The sequence below is a fragment of the Aspergillus pseudotamarii genome (genome assembly GCF_009193445.1).
Source record: "Aspergillus pseudotamarii strain CBS 117625 unplaced genomic scaffold BDV38scaffold_19, whole genome shotgun sequence".
NCBI classification, from domain to species: domain Eukaryota; kingdom Fungi; phylum Ascomycota; class Eurotiomycetes; order Eurotiales; family Aspergillaceae; genus Aspergillus; species Aspergillus pseudotamarii.
This window is the reverse complement of record NW_022475033.1, coordinates 21,852-37,250: the sequence shown is the minus strand read 5'-3', so window position 1 is coordinate 37,250 and position 15,399 is coordinate 21,852. Positions and strand designations below refer to the sequence as shown.

The window sequence follows — 15,399 nt, the reverse complement described above, 5'->3', positions numbered from 1 at the left end:
CAAATATTGGATCATCCGACGGTGGACAGCGGATGACTACCTCTGCATTGTATCAATGGTAAGCTCACTAGCTCTCATTGTCAGCTTCATGACCGTGCAATAATGACTAAGAGATCTCCAGATTCTCTGTGTAGCGCAATCGATAGCTGTTTCCATGGCCACCGCGAATGGCTATGGCAACCATTATCAGTCACTTTCCGAGACGAGCGTGCAAAATATCATGAAGGTGAGCGCCTACAAGTATGGCTCTGTATAAGCTGTTCATAGTCCCTAGTCTCAATATGCAGCGACGATTCTCTTTATCTCCAGCATGTGTTTCTCTAAACTATCGGTCATCTACTTCATCCGAAACGTGACGCCGTCATTCAATCCCGATCGCCTCATCATTGCGGGCCTGGAGCTTTTGACTATCCTATGGGCTGGTATTGGTATTCTCACGGCTGCCTTCCAGTGTAAACTGCCTCGGACGTGGGACTATCTCCACAGTGAATGTATCCAACATGGAAGCTGGTGGAGCTATATGTGTGTGATGAATATTTTGACCGACGCCGGGGTGATGGCTCATGGAATATTTATCGTCACGCGGCTTCAGATGCGCTTGAAGAGAAAGCTCACATTGGCGATTATTTTCGGATTGCGCACCTGGTCAGCGGACAAACCTCTTCCCTCTGTCTTCTATTTATGGCTGATGAATTATCCAGCGTGATTGCCGCCAGCGCTTGTCAGGCTTTCTACGCCAATGAAACGGTTGAGTCCCCTGATCCGACTTCTGATACTTCGCCGTTTACCATATCGACTCAAGCCACCCAGTGTTTGAGTCTTATCACCTGCTGTTCGCCGCAATTCAAACCATTTATAGATAATCTCCGCTCGTTAGGGTTCTACATCGACGGAATGTCGCGGCACGGTGCTTCCGACGCGAAACACAAGGCACCGATGACACGGCCACATAAACAAGACGAACTTTCCTGCCAGCAGCATGAACTGGAGACCATTTCTCCCTTTGAAAGATCTTATCAAACAGCAGTCACTGAGGCATCATCGAAACAAGATTGGGATGAAGGCAGTCAGTGTAGCCAGACTCACATTATCCACGAAGTCCACACATAGACTGTTACCCCGTCTATATGAGACACTGCGCCAGTGTCTCCCTATAAAGTAAAGACCCTCTTTTGGTTTCTCTTCTGTCTTTGTTCTGCCTTAGTGGTTCGAATCCGTTGTTGATAATAGTGCAACTTATTTTTCGCTCAAAGCTTCCCATTCTAAATGCTCCTATTTCTTTGGTGCATGACCCTTCTTCTCTGTACCTCTGTTTCTCTCCTTTCTTTCTTGTTTCTCTCCCTCCTTTTTGCCCGCACCGTCCTGTCGCTATTTTTCCTAGTGATGTCTCTTTGTCCTTTTATAGTAGGAATAATTGCAGATCATTATAGTGTGTAGGAAACTAGACTGTTTATTCCCTGTCCGGCGGGAGGGAGTTTAATACCCGCCACGGGGACATGGATATCAACCCGTCAAAAGCGGATCCAGCCCACTGATCTCCACACCCGGTGCATTCGGACCCTCCTGCGACCCAGGCGACAAATAGAGTCTCGGACTTTAATTGGGCTTGTCATTCATTGAACCCTTGTCAGGTTGCGTCCTCCCCTCCACTGGTGCTCGGCCTTGGTCGATTAGCCTGTCAAACATACCTTTCATTCGCAGAATTTCCTCGACTGTTCAATAGGGTGAAATCTCTAGTTGTACAGCAGGGATCGTTGTCCCATCGACTGGCTACGTGCAGGCTAGGCCAGAGCTGCTGCAAATATTCTCGGTCTCGGCGTCTGCTTCCCCCGTTCTTTTCTCTTTCCCAGAGCTTTCCTCTGCTGCGGGTTCAGGTAGAGCCTTCCATAGCTCCATGATTTCTTGTCCAACTCTTCGTGTGTTCATGCGGCTGTGCTAATTGGGACTACACAGTCAAATCCTCAAAGATGTCTACGCACGAACTGAAGGACATGGCGCCTCCTGTGCTGAGCGAGGTGGAGGGACAACCGATTTACCGAGACAAGGACGACGTGTATTTGACTCGCATGGGGAAGCGCCCTGTGTTAAAAGTGAGGTGCCCCTGAATATCCCCACGATAGCAGAGGTACTAAGACCATCTTTCAAAAGAGAAACTTTGGGTTGATATCGATGGTGGGATTCAGCTGCACGCTGTTGGTGACATGGGAGGGCTACATCATGTAAGTCGTCCTCAAGCCTGCGCCGCGTCGACCTCATGGCTAAAATTGTGGCTCTTCCAACAGATTGTTTCTGCAATCCTTTCAAAAGTACTTTGCATCCGCTGCATCAACGCGTGTTGAATCGATTACTGACCTAGGCCCAGTGGCGGCCCGGCTGGTTCTGTCTATGGCTATCTTTTCGTTTGGGCTGGTATCGCCGCCACCTTTGTCGTGATATCGGAGCTTGTGTCGATGTAAGCTTTCATTAGAGGTGCGCATCAGAAAGAAGCTGATGAATGAGCGACAGGGCTCCTACGTCCGGTGGACAGTACCATTGGTGCTCGATGCTGGCCCCTCCATCAGCAATGAAGCTGGCCAGTTATATGACAGGTACGTCTTGGTTAGGAACTGCAAATGCCATTGAGAGTTGGATCGTTTACGATAATGACAGGTTGGCTTACCGTGATCGGATGGCAAGCCACATTCGCATCCGCAATGTACCTCAACGGGAACATGGTCCAAGCCCTAATTATCCTTACCAGATCGGATTATGTCCCTCACCCATGGCGAAAAGCTCTATATGCATGGGGACTCTCTGTACTTTCCGCCGTCATTAATATTGTCGGGGGCAAGTTTCTGCCCCGTTTTGAGGGCACCATTCTAATCTTCCATGTCTTGGGGTTTTTCGCCATCCTGGTCCCCTTGACCTATATGGCGGATCGCAAGTCGTCGGCCGAAGAAGTGTTTACCTATTTCATTAACGAAGGTAATTGGCCTTCAAAAGCGCTGTCAGTCTTTGTTGGTTTGACTGGCCCTGTTTTCGCTTTCGCCGGTGGTGATGCTGCGGTCCATGTATGTCAACTGTGGCCATGTCCTGGGAAACTGTCTGCTAACGTACCAATCATAGATGGTCGAAGAGATGACCAATGCAACAACCGCTGTGCCCCTGTCCTTGATGCTAACAGTGCTAATCAATGGGTCTATGGGATTTGGAATGATGATCGCCTTATACTTTTGTCTTGGGGACATCCAGACTGCGCTTAAATCCCCAACAGGCGTGCCTTTCTTTGCTATCTTCCTGCAGGCAACAGGATCCGTATCGGGCACAGCGATCGCAGGGGCCCTGGTAATGTCTATGGGCAGTTGCAATACAATTGGCACCTTAACAGCAGCATCACGTCAATTCTGGTCCTTCTCTCGCGACCGAGGAATTCCTGGGTGGCGGGTATGGAGTAAGGTAACGCTCGAAATAACTGCAAGGTTGGCCTATTCACCGAAACTAACATTTTCATAGGTGACTGAACGTACATCTATCCCGACATATGCAGTCCTTCTAACGGCAGTTGTTGGGTGTCTACTGAATCTCATCACTATCGGTTCAGATGTGGCATTCAACAGCTTGGTATCCATGTCAATTTCGGGTCTTTACCTATCATATATGACTGCTGGAGGTCTGTTGCTCTACCGCCGTTGTACCGGGGGAATTGGGAATGCGGCTGCTGGCGAGCAGACGATGATCAACACGGCAGGTGCTAGACTGGTCTGGGGACCATTTCGAGTTCCTGGTATTTTGGGTATAGCCATTAATATCTTCTCTTTGGCGTACATGGCAATCGCTACATTCTTTGGCTTCTGGCCTACGACTAAAGATGTCAATACACAGACAATGAACTATAGTATCGTGGGTACGATGGGGGTTATCATACTTAGCCTTGTCTACTACTTTGTTCGAGCGAGGAAGGTGTATACTGGGCCCCTTATAGAGATATCTTGATAGGCAGATTGGATAGCATAGTCAAAAGGTGCCACGGTTTCAACTTTGTTTATATAGCAGTCATCAACTAGGCCACGGGAAAGGCTGTCTGGGGACACGAGCCTGCACCAAAAAGAATTTCACTTCGAAGGGGAGTCAATGAATTTCAATATTTTCGCTATCTTAGTTCAATCGGTCTCACCGCGCAAATACTCGCCGTTAAAAAAAAAAAAAAGAAAACTCGAACTATGACGGTTCCTATTGATTGGTAATTAGTATATTGCCTATCTCTACAAAGCTCTAGCACTTTTGATAGCACTTTAGCTGTTAGGCAGCGAGGCCCCAGTGGGTATCTTTAGCATGGCTGCGTTTTGAAAGGGCTATGAATGAGTCCTGCGTGAAGTATATTCCACATCTGGTTCGACTTATAAAAATGGATGCTACACATATGATCTTTTCTCACTTTGTGTTAATACTAAAAGCTTTGCTAGTAGTATATTAGGGGCATTTGGAAATGTAAATGTACATGAAGATACACTTGAAGAGGCATGGTCGTCATTATTTGAATATCTGATAAAATGTAACCTAAGCGATGCTGATATTCGTTTCCCATTGATTAAGTATATTGCTCGATCTCTTCTGCATGTCGCAAAGGTCTGGCTCCGTTAGTTTGAGGATGAAACCAGAATGAACTAAATATGGAACTCCCCAGACTGATTATCAATAATAGTCATTCAGCTAACCATGAATGTAACCTTGTTATTCTCATGTCAAATCTATCTGCCTCCCGGGGCGGGTCCATCCACAAAATTGGATCGTCTATAAAGTCTAATCGTCCACAAAATGGATCAGCTCCACACTCGAACCAAGTCCATATCATTGTTTGAGTACCTGCTCAGGATGTTTCAGAGTCCTACTGTGTTGCATCTGGATATTTGTAGTGATACCATGTTGGAATATTTAATAGCCAAGCATCCATTGCAGTCGTTGTACTCGGTTTGTATACATCAATTCTTCCATCGAATCCACCAATATCTTTACCCTACCTCATTGTTCGTTGCTATCACATAGCTCTCGCCTTTTTGTTCATAATCACCCATCGAGAACGTACATATCCTGCCATCATGCAGCTCCACGCTACTCTCGCTGTCGGTCTCTCCCTCCTCGGGTTCACCCTTGCCGGTTCGTTCAAGTATCCAATTGAATGGAAGGCATCCGACTTCACTATCACCTGCGGCTCAGAAGACTGCAACTACAATTTCAACATCGTGAGCAATGCCACCGGGCCTTCAAAGTTCAAAACCTCCTGCTCTGGTGTTCCTGCCGAGGAGGACTATAGCCCGTGCCAAGACGAAAGCACCGAGGCCAAACTGCAGGTTGTGCCTGGGACGCGCCCGATGTGGAGCGTGCACGTACAACACACTTGGATGGAAGGAGAAGCGAGGTATACCGCACACGGTGACGCCAATGTCACCGACAGCGCGAAGAGCTTCACGGTTCCCGTCACGCGGGTTTCTGGGGTGATTTAAAGAGAATGAATGTTCTTGATTGACGGAGGGGTGTTCACGGTCCAGTACTTCTGTTTTGCCTTGGATAACAATTGTCGCCGTCAGAGCCATAGTCAAGGTCTACCTTAGTGTTACCAATATGTCTTTTTGCACATACCGATAGTCTTGCCGGTAGAGTAGAGGTTGTACTCCGTAGTATAAACACGAACACCTGGGTTTCCGCTCGGCCTGGGCAACCCGACCCGAACCGAACCCGATCAGCCCCCGAACGAACTGATCGACTGTTCAATACATTTTCATTCGTGGGCAGATGTTGACCCACACTTGAACTCCGTCTCCAGGGAGGCGGTGTGACCGATGCAAGCAACGCTCCAAGCACAGCGCGGGGTGTGAGACTTGATTTTAGCATGATTCAGACAGCCCAGAAGGCGGTCCTTGTTGGTCGTGACTTTAGATTCGAACTTGGCCCGGTAATGGACCCATTTAGCCGACTCCCGTGGTTCGTCCTTCGGAAGATACTATGTAGTATCCCCGATCTGCCGACGCTGTATAACCTCCACAATGCATCTCCAGGGATAGCAGCATTTCTCCACGAGAACAATGTTCTCTTCAGGATAATTGTTGACACAATTATCACCAAACCAATCCTGAGACGAGGTCTGCTACCGGAAGTTCTGCATTCTATAAAAGTCTTAATCGTCAGGTGGAACAAACAGCTGCGGTTCCAACAGAACATGGAGATCATAGAGCCGGACTCTGAGTTTGAGTCTCCGCAACAGCCATTTGAAAACTACATAGGCTTCCCAGACCTGGACTCACCCCTGTCAGTGTCTGAGACCAGACAAGGGATCATACCCAGATCAACACCGCCTGTCATTCTGTGTCGACTTCTTGCTCTCATGACTCGAATCCAACGTCCCGTGCATGCGTGTTTCCAGCCTTCGGTTGCTCGCTGTCTGACAGAAAGGAGGGTGCCTTCACCGTCGCACTTGCATACCCGTGCTATTAGATTTTTCAATACTAGACCCGTGGTGGGACCGCCCTCCAAGCAACCGAAAGGCGTGCCCGTCGGACCGCCGACATGGTTTGAGGAGCAACGCTTGGTGTCTGTCTTCCTCCATGTGGTCGTGTCCTATGAGTTTCGAGAAGCTTATAACGCGTCGAATTATCTTGCCCCCGCAATGCTAGACCCTAGCGAAGCGGGAATCAACTACGATATTGAGGGCTTCTGTGACCAGACATTGTGGTCTAGGTACGAGCAGTCGCAGCGGTTAGGAAAACTCCTCGAGTGGCTAGAAGAGCAAGCTGGGGGCAAGGAAAACATGCACACTTGGTTACGTTGGGTTATAGTTCCGGACAACTTGGGTCACTGTTGTTATTGGGATACGTCCATGACAAGGGAAGAGTAAAACAGTAGATGGTGAACTCGGCATAGTTGGTGCTTGTGGGGATATACCCCTATCTAAACTCTATTATCCGATCTCTAAACCACGTAGCCACATGGAGACAACTCTGATAGAAAATAGTCCTTGCATAGGGTAAACTAGTGGCTAGCTGTTATTGAAATACACCGCTTGATAGGATTACAGGCACCGGCTCACAATGCTAACCCATATCCCCAGGCTGGACCCGAAGAAAAGATGTATCACAACGCCTGCTCACCACATATGCTCACTGGCCAGTAAGGATAATAGTAATGGGGCTCTGAGTCGACTTGCAGTTCTGAACGTCGCCATTGGTCTCGCAGTCAACCAGGAACTCATCCTGGCCATATTGGCCAGCACTGTAGGTACCAGACCCACTGAGGCAATATTGATTAGCAGCCTCGTCTCGATATACATAAAGGGCCTCACAGGATCCAGGTACTTACTCAACATGAAACTCATGGAAAACGGCCAGTGCGTAGCCGGTATCTTCTCCGTGAAGCAAATTGAATAAATAATCGGAATCACCGCACCGAGTAAAATCGGCCACCTCATAACCCAGGGTGGGATTCTGAGCGCTGCAGGCCAGGCTTGTGGCGTTGTCACCGGAAAGTTTAAAGGAGACGTCTGTCACCTTTCCAAAGGCGGCCCTGGTAATCTCGAGGTCGGTGACTTTGACATACTCATTGATGTCACCGATATCGACCGGAGGGGCAGCCAAGGCGAAGGAAGCGCCTAAGATGGCGGAGGCGATGGCAGCAGAGAATCGCATATTGGTTTAGGTGATGAGTCAAAAGAAGACGGACGGCAGTTAAGACTGAGATTTAAGTTGAGATTGAATTCCTGAAACTTTCTGTGTTGTGTTCTGTTGAAGTAACGGAATGCAGGGACGAGGGTGTCTCTTTATAGGACTTCGGGACTGTAGGATATGAGAAGCACACTGCCGTACATCCGGCTTTGTGGAGACCATAATACCTTGGAAGTCATTTGGGTATTGCGTTTTGGAGATGCGAATAGGGAACCTTGAGAACCTTGAGGGTATATAGATTAAAATAATGTGGGTCTTTTGGTTGGAGTCATGGACATTACACGGAGATAGAATTTGGTTGAGGACCCCGTGTACCCCCATCTTCTCTTCTGCTGACATCCAGGCATATACTCTGCGGAAATATCGGCGGAGTTACTAATTAGCAGTGATTAGGAAATGAGACAACTGGTCTCGAATCTTTTTAGTATTTTGATGGGCTCGTTAAAGTACCGTCACAGCAACAGACAATGTTTACTCCAGGTCAGTCACTTGTACCAAGAAAATAAAATATAGATTTAGTGAGACTAACGCTCTATATATCACCGACAAACCATGGCCAGTCTTAGAGAAGACGGCATATATACTAGCTACATCATGATCTCCGTTATGCAGTTTAAACATAGATGCTAAGATAAATGATTTATGCACCGATAGTCTTTAGAAATTCCAAGACAAACCAAGACTATCCTAAGCTGGGTTTCTCCTAAGCCCTCGCGCCGAAGACCGGGAATGCGATTCTCAAATCAGATAACTAGTAGGAGTCACTTTCGGAATAGCTCAAAATGATTGAACGTTGGCATGCTTTCTGTCAATTACAATGATGATTATATCGGCCCAATATCACCAAATTGTGGTAGATCCGTCTATGGCCGAAGTGAAATTGAACTCTACTAGTTTCCTTGCTCTCGAAGTTGACTGCAGTGATGACGGTTCCAATGAAAGCAATATTCAATCGTTTGATTAATAAGCTAAAAATTTGGTAATCGGACCCTGGTGAATGGAAGGGTGGCTGATAACAGCCTCAAGGGAGTTAGCAACTTAGGGCATGGATTAAGAGCACGGGCAAGAAGGGCCTCCATCGCTCTCCTAAGATAGTTAAGGCTTTATCCTTCCCCTTATTAAGTTGGCCCTTCCATCGATGGAGTGTTTCATCGGACAGGGATCTGATAGCCCTAAGCGCCGCCAAGGCTCACTAGTATACAGGGCTGGTTCAGGGTCCACGAGGGTCCAATTGGCTATGTATCAGCGGCGTAGGCACTCTGCATACACCGTCGCTTTTGAAGTGGGACGCAGGGATGTCTCAAGGGCCATTCATCTTGAGCGCGCTTCTGATTTTGTCTGAACGGACGCGGGCATGTGGGCTCGCAAATTACAGTGTCTGGCCCCATTTTCCATCAGGCCGCAGGAGAAAGAGAACGATACCCTCGTTCGTAAACTCAGTCGCTCCCTTTGAAAGTAAATCAAGAGACCACCAATATGCAGCAGCGCAGGCGGGCCCTTTGGCTTGCCATTTCCGCCCTTATTTTATTAATAATCACGTACTTTTTTTATCTGTCTATGCAGCACGACCCTGCACTTTTACCCACCAACAGCGATCCAACGCCGCAAGAGCCCGATAGCCAGGAGCCAGAAGAGGCCCCCAAAGAAACCACGAGACACCATCCATCAGCACCATCGGTCGAGCGAAATGCGACGCGCACACTTGTGATTGCCAAACTACAGGAAGAGGATACCTTATGGGTCGACAGCCTTGTCCGGGATGACCCTGATCTTACCAGTGCTGTCTATGTGGTGGATAATAATACCAGTGCACCTTTCACTGTTCCCTTAAATAAAGGCCACGAGGTGATGGTCTATTTAACCTATATAATCGATCATTATTACAGTCTCAGCGACATCTCAATATTTATGCATGCTCACCAGATCACCTGGCATAATAACGACTTCCTCGATTCTGACTCGGCTAAGATGGTCCGCCGGTTAAGAAGTCAATATATACTTAAAAACGGTTATATGAATCTTCGCTGTCATCTTGAACCAGGATGCCCAGACCATATTCATCCATATATAGGAAAAGAATCTGATGATATTCTTAACGTTCCCGAAGCTGCAGTTATCGGTATGGCATGGGGTCAGCTATTCCCCGGTAGCCCAGTGCCATCCGTTCTTTCACAACCATGCTGTGCACAGTTCGCTGTTAGCGCGGATCAAATTCGAAAGATCTCTCTGAAACGCTACCTCGAATTCCGTCATTGGCTTCTCGTAACTGAACTCGATGATCGACTGTCTGGGAGAGTCTGGGAATATATATGGCATTGGCTCTTTACAGGACAACCTGAGTTCTGCCCGGTTGAGACAACCTGTTATTGCGAAGGCTATGGGATTTGTTTCGATCCTAACGAGTATCGGCTATACTTTCAGATTCGAGGCGAAGCGCGGAAGTTGGAAGGAGAGGTCCAGGAGTTGGAATCAGAAGCGACCGACGCAGACACCACTACTAGTGAAAGGATAACTGAGTTGAAAAGCAAGATTGATGAGCTGCATGGGGAAATGAATGCGATGAGAGCCCGGACGAAGGGTATAGGGCAGTGATTTTCCTGGTTTGATGCACGATCTGAGCGCACTAGCATTGTTGGGTTCTCTCTCTGGTGGCGCCGAGTATGTATATGCTACATTTGTCTAGGTACTAAGGTGTTTCCGTTTCCTCACGTTATCTGTTGTTAATATACCGTCAATACAATTGCCCGGGAATGTGAAGTAAGGGCATGCTTCTGGACTTATGGACCCCCTGCGCGGGAGTGACAACAAGTGTTGCAAGTTCATTGCCGAGCAAACTGGATTTCCGGTTCTAGACTCTGCCTCTAAACGTGCACTGGAATATACCTGCTGTAGCTCATGATGCCAAAGATGCTGTTCCATGGGTCTTTTGTACCCAGAAAAGCCTCAATACTTCGGAGCTAGGTATTACCCTGACAAACAAGACAAACAAAAATCAATGATAACAGTGCTGATATAATCTTGATAAGATAAGGTTGAGTTACATCGCGAATGCCAAATGTTCCAATCAACCCCGCTTCGTCTATGACAGAAGATCACATCCACATAATAAAATATAATCTAGGAGCCATGGCATCACCGAAGGATAAGATCAGTCAGTATCTTGACCAGTCGCACGAGCGCATCTTCGAGAACAATCGGAACTGGGTCTCTTCCAAGAAACAAGAAGATCCCGCGTTCTTCGAGAAGCTCGCAGCGGGGCAAGCCCCCGAATATCTGTAAGTACATACGTCCTCGTCATCAGGGTAACGTGGAGCAGATTAACAAAAACAGATACATAGGATGTAGTGACAGTCGAGTCCCCGCCAACGAGATCATGGGTCTCGAAGCAGGCGAGGTCTTCGTCCACCGGAACATCGCGAACTTGGTCCCCAACACGGACCTCAACGTCATGGCAGTGATCAACTACGCGGTGCGACATCTCGGCGTCAAGCACATTGTTGTGTGTGGCCACTACAACTGCGGAGGGGTGAAGGCGGCATTGACCCCATCTGACTTGGGCATACTGAATCCGTGGCTGCGAAATATTCGCGACGTCTATCGCCTACACGAAGCTGAACTTGACGGCATCCAGGACGAGCAGGCAAGATACATGCGCCTCATTGAGCTCAATGTGGTCGAGTCGTGCAGGAATATTGTTAAAACCGCTGCGGTTCAACAGAGCTACCAAAAACACGGGTATCCTGTGGTTCATGGATGGGTGTTTGACATACGTGATGGGCTACTTCGAGATCTTGATGTTGACTTTAAGAGCATGCTACAGGACATTAAGAAGATATATAGCCTTGGAGGATCGGCTGAATAACTGGTCTATCGGTGTCTGGTGTAATCTCGGCCCTGACTCGGTGAGAAGTCGGGGCCGACAATTATTGTTGATAGCCACAGATACTCCGGATAGATTGGATGCAAAAAATGATAGTATTCTGTCACGCTGTGAAGACCAGCCATTCCAAATTTCTCCGTGGTAATAATATGGGGGTTCAACAATAGAATGTTCTCTTCACCCGCCCTAGCCAATCTATCCAATGAAACTTTTCTAAAGTGCATCTAACCAGGGGTGTCGTAAGAGGTCCTCTGCCGAAACCCGCTCAGCGGGATTTGTCTTCATCATCGCGTGCAGGAAGGAGGCAAACGTATCTCTGGCCTCTTGGTCGAGGCCTGGCATGAAGGCGTCTGACGCCAGACCCGGCCGATTTATTGGCGGCGCATCCTTGATCCGGCCATCGTCACCAAAGAGGTTTTGGGTCAGGTTCTGACTCGCGCCAAAGTCTGATTAGGAAATGGCTCAAGCAATTTCACATTCTCCGCCAGGTGCTCCTTGAGCTCATAATGACCGTCTGGCGGGATTAGTCCACTAAACATGACTTCGAGCACGACGGCCCCCAGGTTCCAGAAGTCGGTGCTCGCGTCCCACGGCGCCTGGATCAGGACTTCTGGTGATCGGAGGGCACACGGGCTAGATTGTTTCGCTTAGATGTCGGTCCGCCCAGCTGGAGACGCCCCAGTCTCCCAGGGCAATATCGAACTCGTCAACACACCTACTATCAGCTTCATTGAAGAAGTAGCGGCGCAAGGGCGTCGACGGCACGACGGAGTATTGTCCCTCGGACTGATCCTGTTGAGGAATCGCAACATCGGCGAGGTACCCGGGTTTTATCAAGGAATGGTCCCTGAACTTGACGAAAATATTGTCTGGTTTGGTCTCTGACAGCGGATTGGAAAGATATTAGCATAGCGGTACATGACCAAACAAGAGTGTATAGGCAGCAGCCTCATACTAGTATGAATGACATCATGTTCGTGGGCAAGATCGATGACCAGCAAGAGTTGGATGGTGAACCTCCGCATCACTGAGGTCGCAAGCCTACTCTCGGCGAACCAGGCGCCAACGAAGCTCCGCAACGTCTCGCCCATTAGTTCATAGACAAGGGAGACGTGTGTTCCATTAGGTCCTCGATGCTCAAAGCCATCGAGCAGATAGCAGACGTAGTCGTACCCTAGCTGGTCTCGGTCTCCATCTCGGAGATGGGTCAAAATCACCCGTTCAAAAATCGGGGAGTCCGTGGCCTCGTAGCATTCGCCCTTAGCACTTTGAGAGCTCGGAACTGATTTTCAAGGCCAGACCTGTATCTCTATGTTAGCTATAATCTGTGTTCTTTCCTTCTGATTTATCAACTCGCCGTGCCGGTTCTAGGTCTCTAACCAGCCAGACTGCTGAATAGACGCCGTATCCGATCTTGATGAGTACTTTATACCGGTCTTTGAACACATCACCGAAGTACACCGGGTGAAACCCTCCCAGGCGATGTACCTGCGTGCCTTCCTGGATTTTGGTCATTGTCTCGTGTGGCATTTTGTAGATTGACTTGCGTCTTGTGAGGTTCGTGGTGAAGGCGATTGCTTAAAGTCTCGGCCTTAGTGGGTATCTCATCAGCAATGGCGGCATAGAGTAAATACCTGGAAATAACCTTGTCTCGACTCTCTAGTGCTGCGGGAAAGTTCTCAAACACATCGGCGCATGCGGAAGACTCTTCCAGTGGATCCATAATGATTGTATAGCAAGATGTCAAACAGAACGACGGGTTTGCATCGGCATTGCCCAGAGCGATTGAATGGATCATCAATCAGATAGCTTCTGAAATCTCGCAACAATCATACTTGGGCAACCTTTCATCCATATGACCAGTATAAAAATGGCGCGTTGAAGTCTTCTCTCCACCCCCTTGCAGAAAATCAATAAATATAATCTAGGGGCTGCAAAAGATCGACATACCGGCGCATCAGGGAAACACAAAGAAAGAATGGAGGAACGAAGTACCAATTATCGGCATACTAAATGGACCGGTCATTCCGTGCAGCTCTTCTTGTGCCGAGTTCCACGTCGCTATTGCTCCTCTTAACTATCGTTTAGCCTGTTTTAATTTTTCGTCGAATAACATCTTCCCGTCAAGTGTTCTTCTGCCTACAAGATCCTTGAGGATTAATCATGACTACCTCAAAACCTTTTCCGCTCTTAAGCCTGACAGGAAATTGGGTCATGGTTCGTGCTCTTCGGCTTTACCTTGGAAAGCTCACGGGGTCAGACTGAATAGATGGCCGTTATAGGAGAAAAGTCTATCAACAAACCTTGAACCCATGATGAAGCTGGTATGGTATCCCTTTAGTCATATGTCGCTCGATATGAAATGAGGGAACATTAGAGCTTACTTGAGGGGACATTCAGCAATGCCTCAACTGGATTATCCGTCGCGCTTTCCGACACGTAACAGTCACATTCACAATCACCGAGTACGCCAGCATCGGAGCAGATAGCTCACCGCTAGCGCTGCACATTGATGTCGTACATACTGTAACCGGCGGATTCAACGGTACAACTGAGAAGCGGACGCTCGACTGGAAGGCTTATGCCCAAAAAGATTACGTTTTCGGGACTCTTAGCGTCCGTAGCCGACTTATTGGAGGTGTGGAAGATGAGAATGGCCAAGTTCGACCAGCACTTGAGCTGGACATAACAAACTTAAATCAAAGGATGTACGACTTCCTGAGGGGGACAGTCTCTGCTGAGGGTGAGCACGAGGAAGGCTTTTTAGTCGAGGGGCCGCCGCAAAAAGAGATGGGAGGTAGTCGTGGAAGTTGGTTGCATACCGTCTCGCACAGTGAAGACCTAGGATGGACTATGGAGCAGGTAAGTGCTGGGAAATGCTTCTAGAACACTATATGGTCGTTGACAATGGATATTCAGGTATGGGGCTTCGAAGCCATTCGCGGCAAGCGTTACCACACACGGCGGGCTGTGGTTATTAACAAATTTGGTGATTGTGCCATGGGCCGGGTTGTATACAAGTGGCATAGTGATATTCGTGACAAATAGAGGGTTTTGGACTGTAAGTGCAGGTTATACTTGTCTAGGAAAGACTCTCTCGTCTTTCTTTACAGCGCGTGGGTTTGGCTTGTCTTTGGCTGGATCCTTTAATTTGCAGAGTAATACGTTGATTATTTATTTGAATCATAGGTGGGAAACACTCTATGCAAGCAGTATTGCAACTTTGACTAGAAAATTCATCATGACTCCAGCAGCCTATAGTTTCTAGCAATGTTCTTCGTCGCATCTCTTTTATCCCGTAAAACTGTATTGTGTTATCAATTGCTTTACCATTTACGCAATTTATAACTTGTCGTAGCACCCTGCATATATTGCGCTTATGGCCTGGTTGTAGTGAAAAACCTCTTGCTTGACAATGAACACACCCTTCTGTTGCAGGCGTTACATGCAATATCCCACCCTCACATGGGAGAAATATGGAGGGCCCTTTTGTGGAATTGTTACTACTCGACAGCAATGGAGGTGAAAGCCTTGCCTAGTCCTGTGTGTCGGGACATAATGGCAAGTTAATGAAAGGCCCGATATAAAGCAAGAAACAAAGCCACCAACGTGGCGGGGTTCAAGCCTTGTAATTCTTTCTCGGTTTTGTCTTAATAAAGACATGGTACCCAGGAGCTAGTTATCTCTTCAAATATATTGATTGTCATAGCTTGACAAGGAGTGCAATGTACAGTTTTATGTTTATGCAATCCTAAAGTCCACTGGGAAACACCAGGCTCAAGCCATATGGCTATCGCTCTCGCATAGCTGGCACCATGCCTCAATAGT

General features: G+C 47.9%; 9 protein-coding genes across 9 annotated transcripts; 7 read left to right on the top strand and 2 right to left on the bottom strand.

Annotated features, from left to right (window-relative positions):
* Positions 1-310: 310 nt before the first annotated feature.
* BDV38DRAFT_270266 (uncharacterized protein) lies at positions 311-1,110 on the top strand (the record flags this gene model as incomplete). The annotated part of the gene is made up of 2 exons (XM_032057118.1): positions 311-645; positions 702-1,110. 2 exons carry the CDS (start codon positions 311-313, stop codon positions 1,108-1,110), a joined length of 744 nt encoding a protein of 247 aa, XP_031914783.1.
* An 857-nt stretch (positions 1,111-1,967) lies between these two features.
* Positions 1,968-3,972, top strand: BDV38DRAFT_270265 (amino acid/polyamine transporter I; the record flags this gene model as incomplete). Its single annotated transcript, XM_032057117.1, has 7 exons — positions 1,968-2,090; positions 2,149-2,219; positions 2,363-2,452; positions 2,506-2,588; positions 2,650-3,050; positions 3,106-3,435; positions 3,493-3,972. The coding sequence occupies 7 exons, from the start codon at positions 1,968-1,970 to the stop codon at positions 3,970-3,972; spliced, it is 1,578 nt and encodes a 525-aa protein (XP_031914782.1).
* A 1,103-nt stretch (positions 3,973-5,075) lies between these two features.
* On the top strand, positions 5,076-5,480 carry BDV38DRAFT_281647 (uncharacterized protein; the record flags this gene model as incomplete). Its single annotated transcript, XM_032059606.1, has 1 exon — positions 5,076-5,480. One exon carries the CDS (start codon positions 5,076-5,078, stop codon positions 5,478-5,480), a length of 405 nt encoding a protein of 134 aa, XP_031914781.1.
* Positions 5,481-5,866: 386 nt separating this feature from the next.
* On the top strand, positions 5,867-6,868 carry BDV38DRAFT_281646 (uncharacterized protein; the record flags this gene model as incomplete). Its single annotated transcript, XM_032059605.1, has 1 exon — positions 5,867-6,868. The coding sequence occupies one exon, from the start codon at positions 5,867-5,869 to the stop codon at positions 6,866-6,868; it is 1,002 nt and encodes a 333-aa protein (XP_031914780.1).
* A 262-nt stretch (positions 6,869-7,130) lies between these two features.
* BDV38DRAFT_281645 (uncharacterized protein) lies at positions 7,131-7,655 on the bottom strand (the record flags this gene model as incomplete). The annotated part of the gene is made up of 2 exons (XM_032059604.1): positions 7,131-7,260; positions 7,330-7,655. 2 exons carry the CDS (start codon positions 7,653-7,655, stop codon positions 7,131-7,133), a joined length of 456 nt encoding a protein of 151 aa, XP_031914779.1.
* Positions 7,656-9,167: 1,512 nt separating this feature from the next.
* BDV38DRAFT_291796 (uncharacterized protein) lies at positions 9,168-10,715 on the top strand (the record flags this gene model as incomplete). Its single annotated transcript, XM_032061837.1, has 1 exon — positions 9,168-10,715. The coding sequence occupies one exon, from the start codon at positions 9,168-9,170 to the stop codon at positions 10,281-10,283; it is 1,116 nt and encodes a 371-aa protein (XP_031914778.1). The 3' UTR covers positions 10,284-10,715.
* Positions 10,716-10,817: 102 nt separating this feature from the next.
* Positions 10,818-11,553, top strand: BDV38DRAFT_281643 (carbonic anhydrase; the record flags this gene model as incomplete). Its single annotated transcript, XM_032059603.1, has 2 exons — positions 10,818-10,966; positions 11,022-11,553. 2 exons carry the CDS (start codon positions 10,818-10,820, stop codon positions 11,551-11,553), a joined length of 681 nt encoding a protein of 226 aa, XP_031914777.1.
* A 231-nt stretch (positions 11,554-11,784) lies between these two features.
* On the bottom strand, positions 11,785-13,329 carry BDV38DRAFT_291794 (kinase-like domain-containing protein; the record flags this gene model as incomplete). The annotated part of the gene is made up of 7 exons (XM_032061836.1): positions 12,929-13,329; positions 12,839-12,872; positions 12,527-12,749; positions 12,247-12,452; positions 12,202-12,204; positions 12,006-12,167; positions 11,785-11,958 (listed from the first exon to the last, which is right to left on the bottom strand). Exons 1-7 carry the CDS (start codon positions 13,099-13,101, stop codon positions 11,785-11,787), a joined length of 975 nt encoding a protein of 324 aa, XP_031914776.1. The 5' UTR covers positions 13,102-13,329.
* Positions 13,330-13,886: 557 nt separating this feature from the next.
* On the top strand, positions 13,887-14,619 carry BDV38DRAFT_281641 (uncharacterized protein; the record flags this gene model as incomplete). The annotated part of the gene is made up of 3 exons (XM_032059602.1): positions 13,887-13,895; positions 13,972-14,433; positions 14,491-14,619. 3 exons carry the CDS (start codon positions 13,887-13,889, stop codon positions 14,617-14,619), a joined length of 600 nt encoding a protein of 199 aa, XP_031914775.1.
* Between the last annotated feature and the right edge of the window lie 780 nt (positions 14,620-15,399).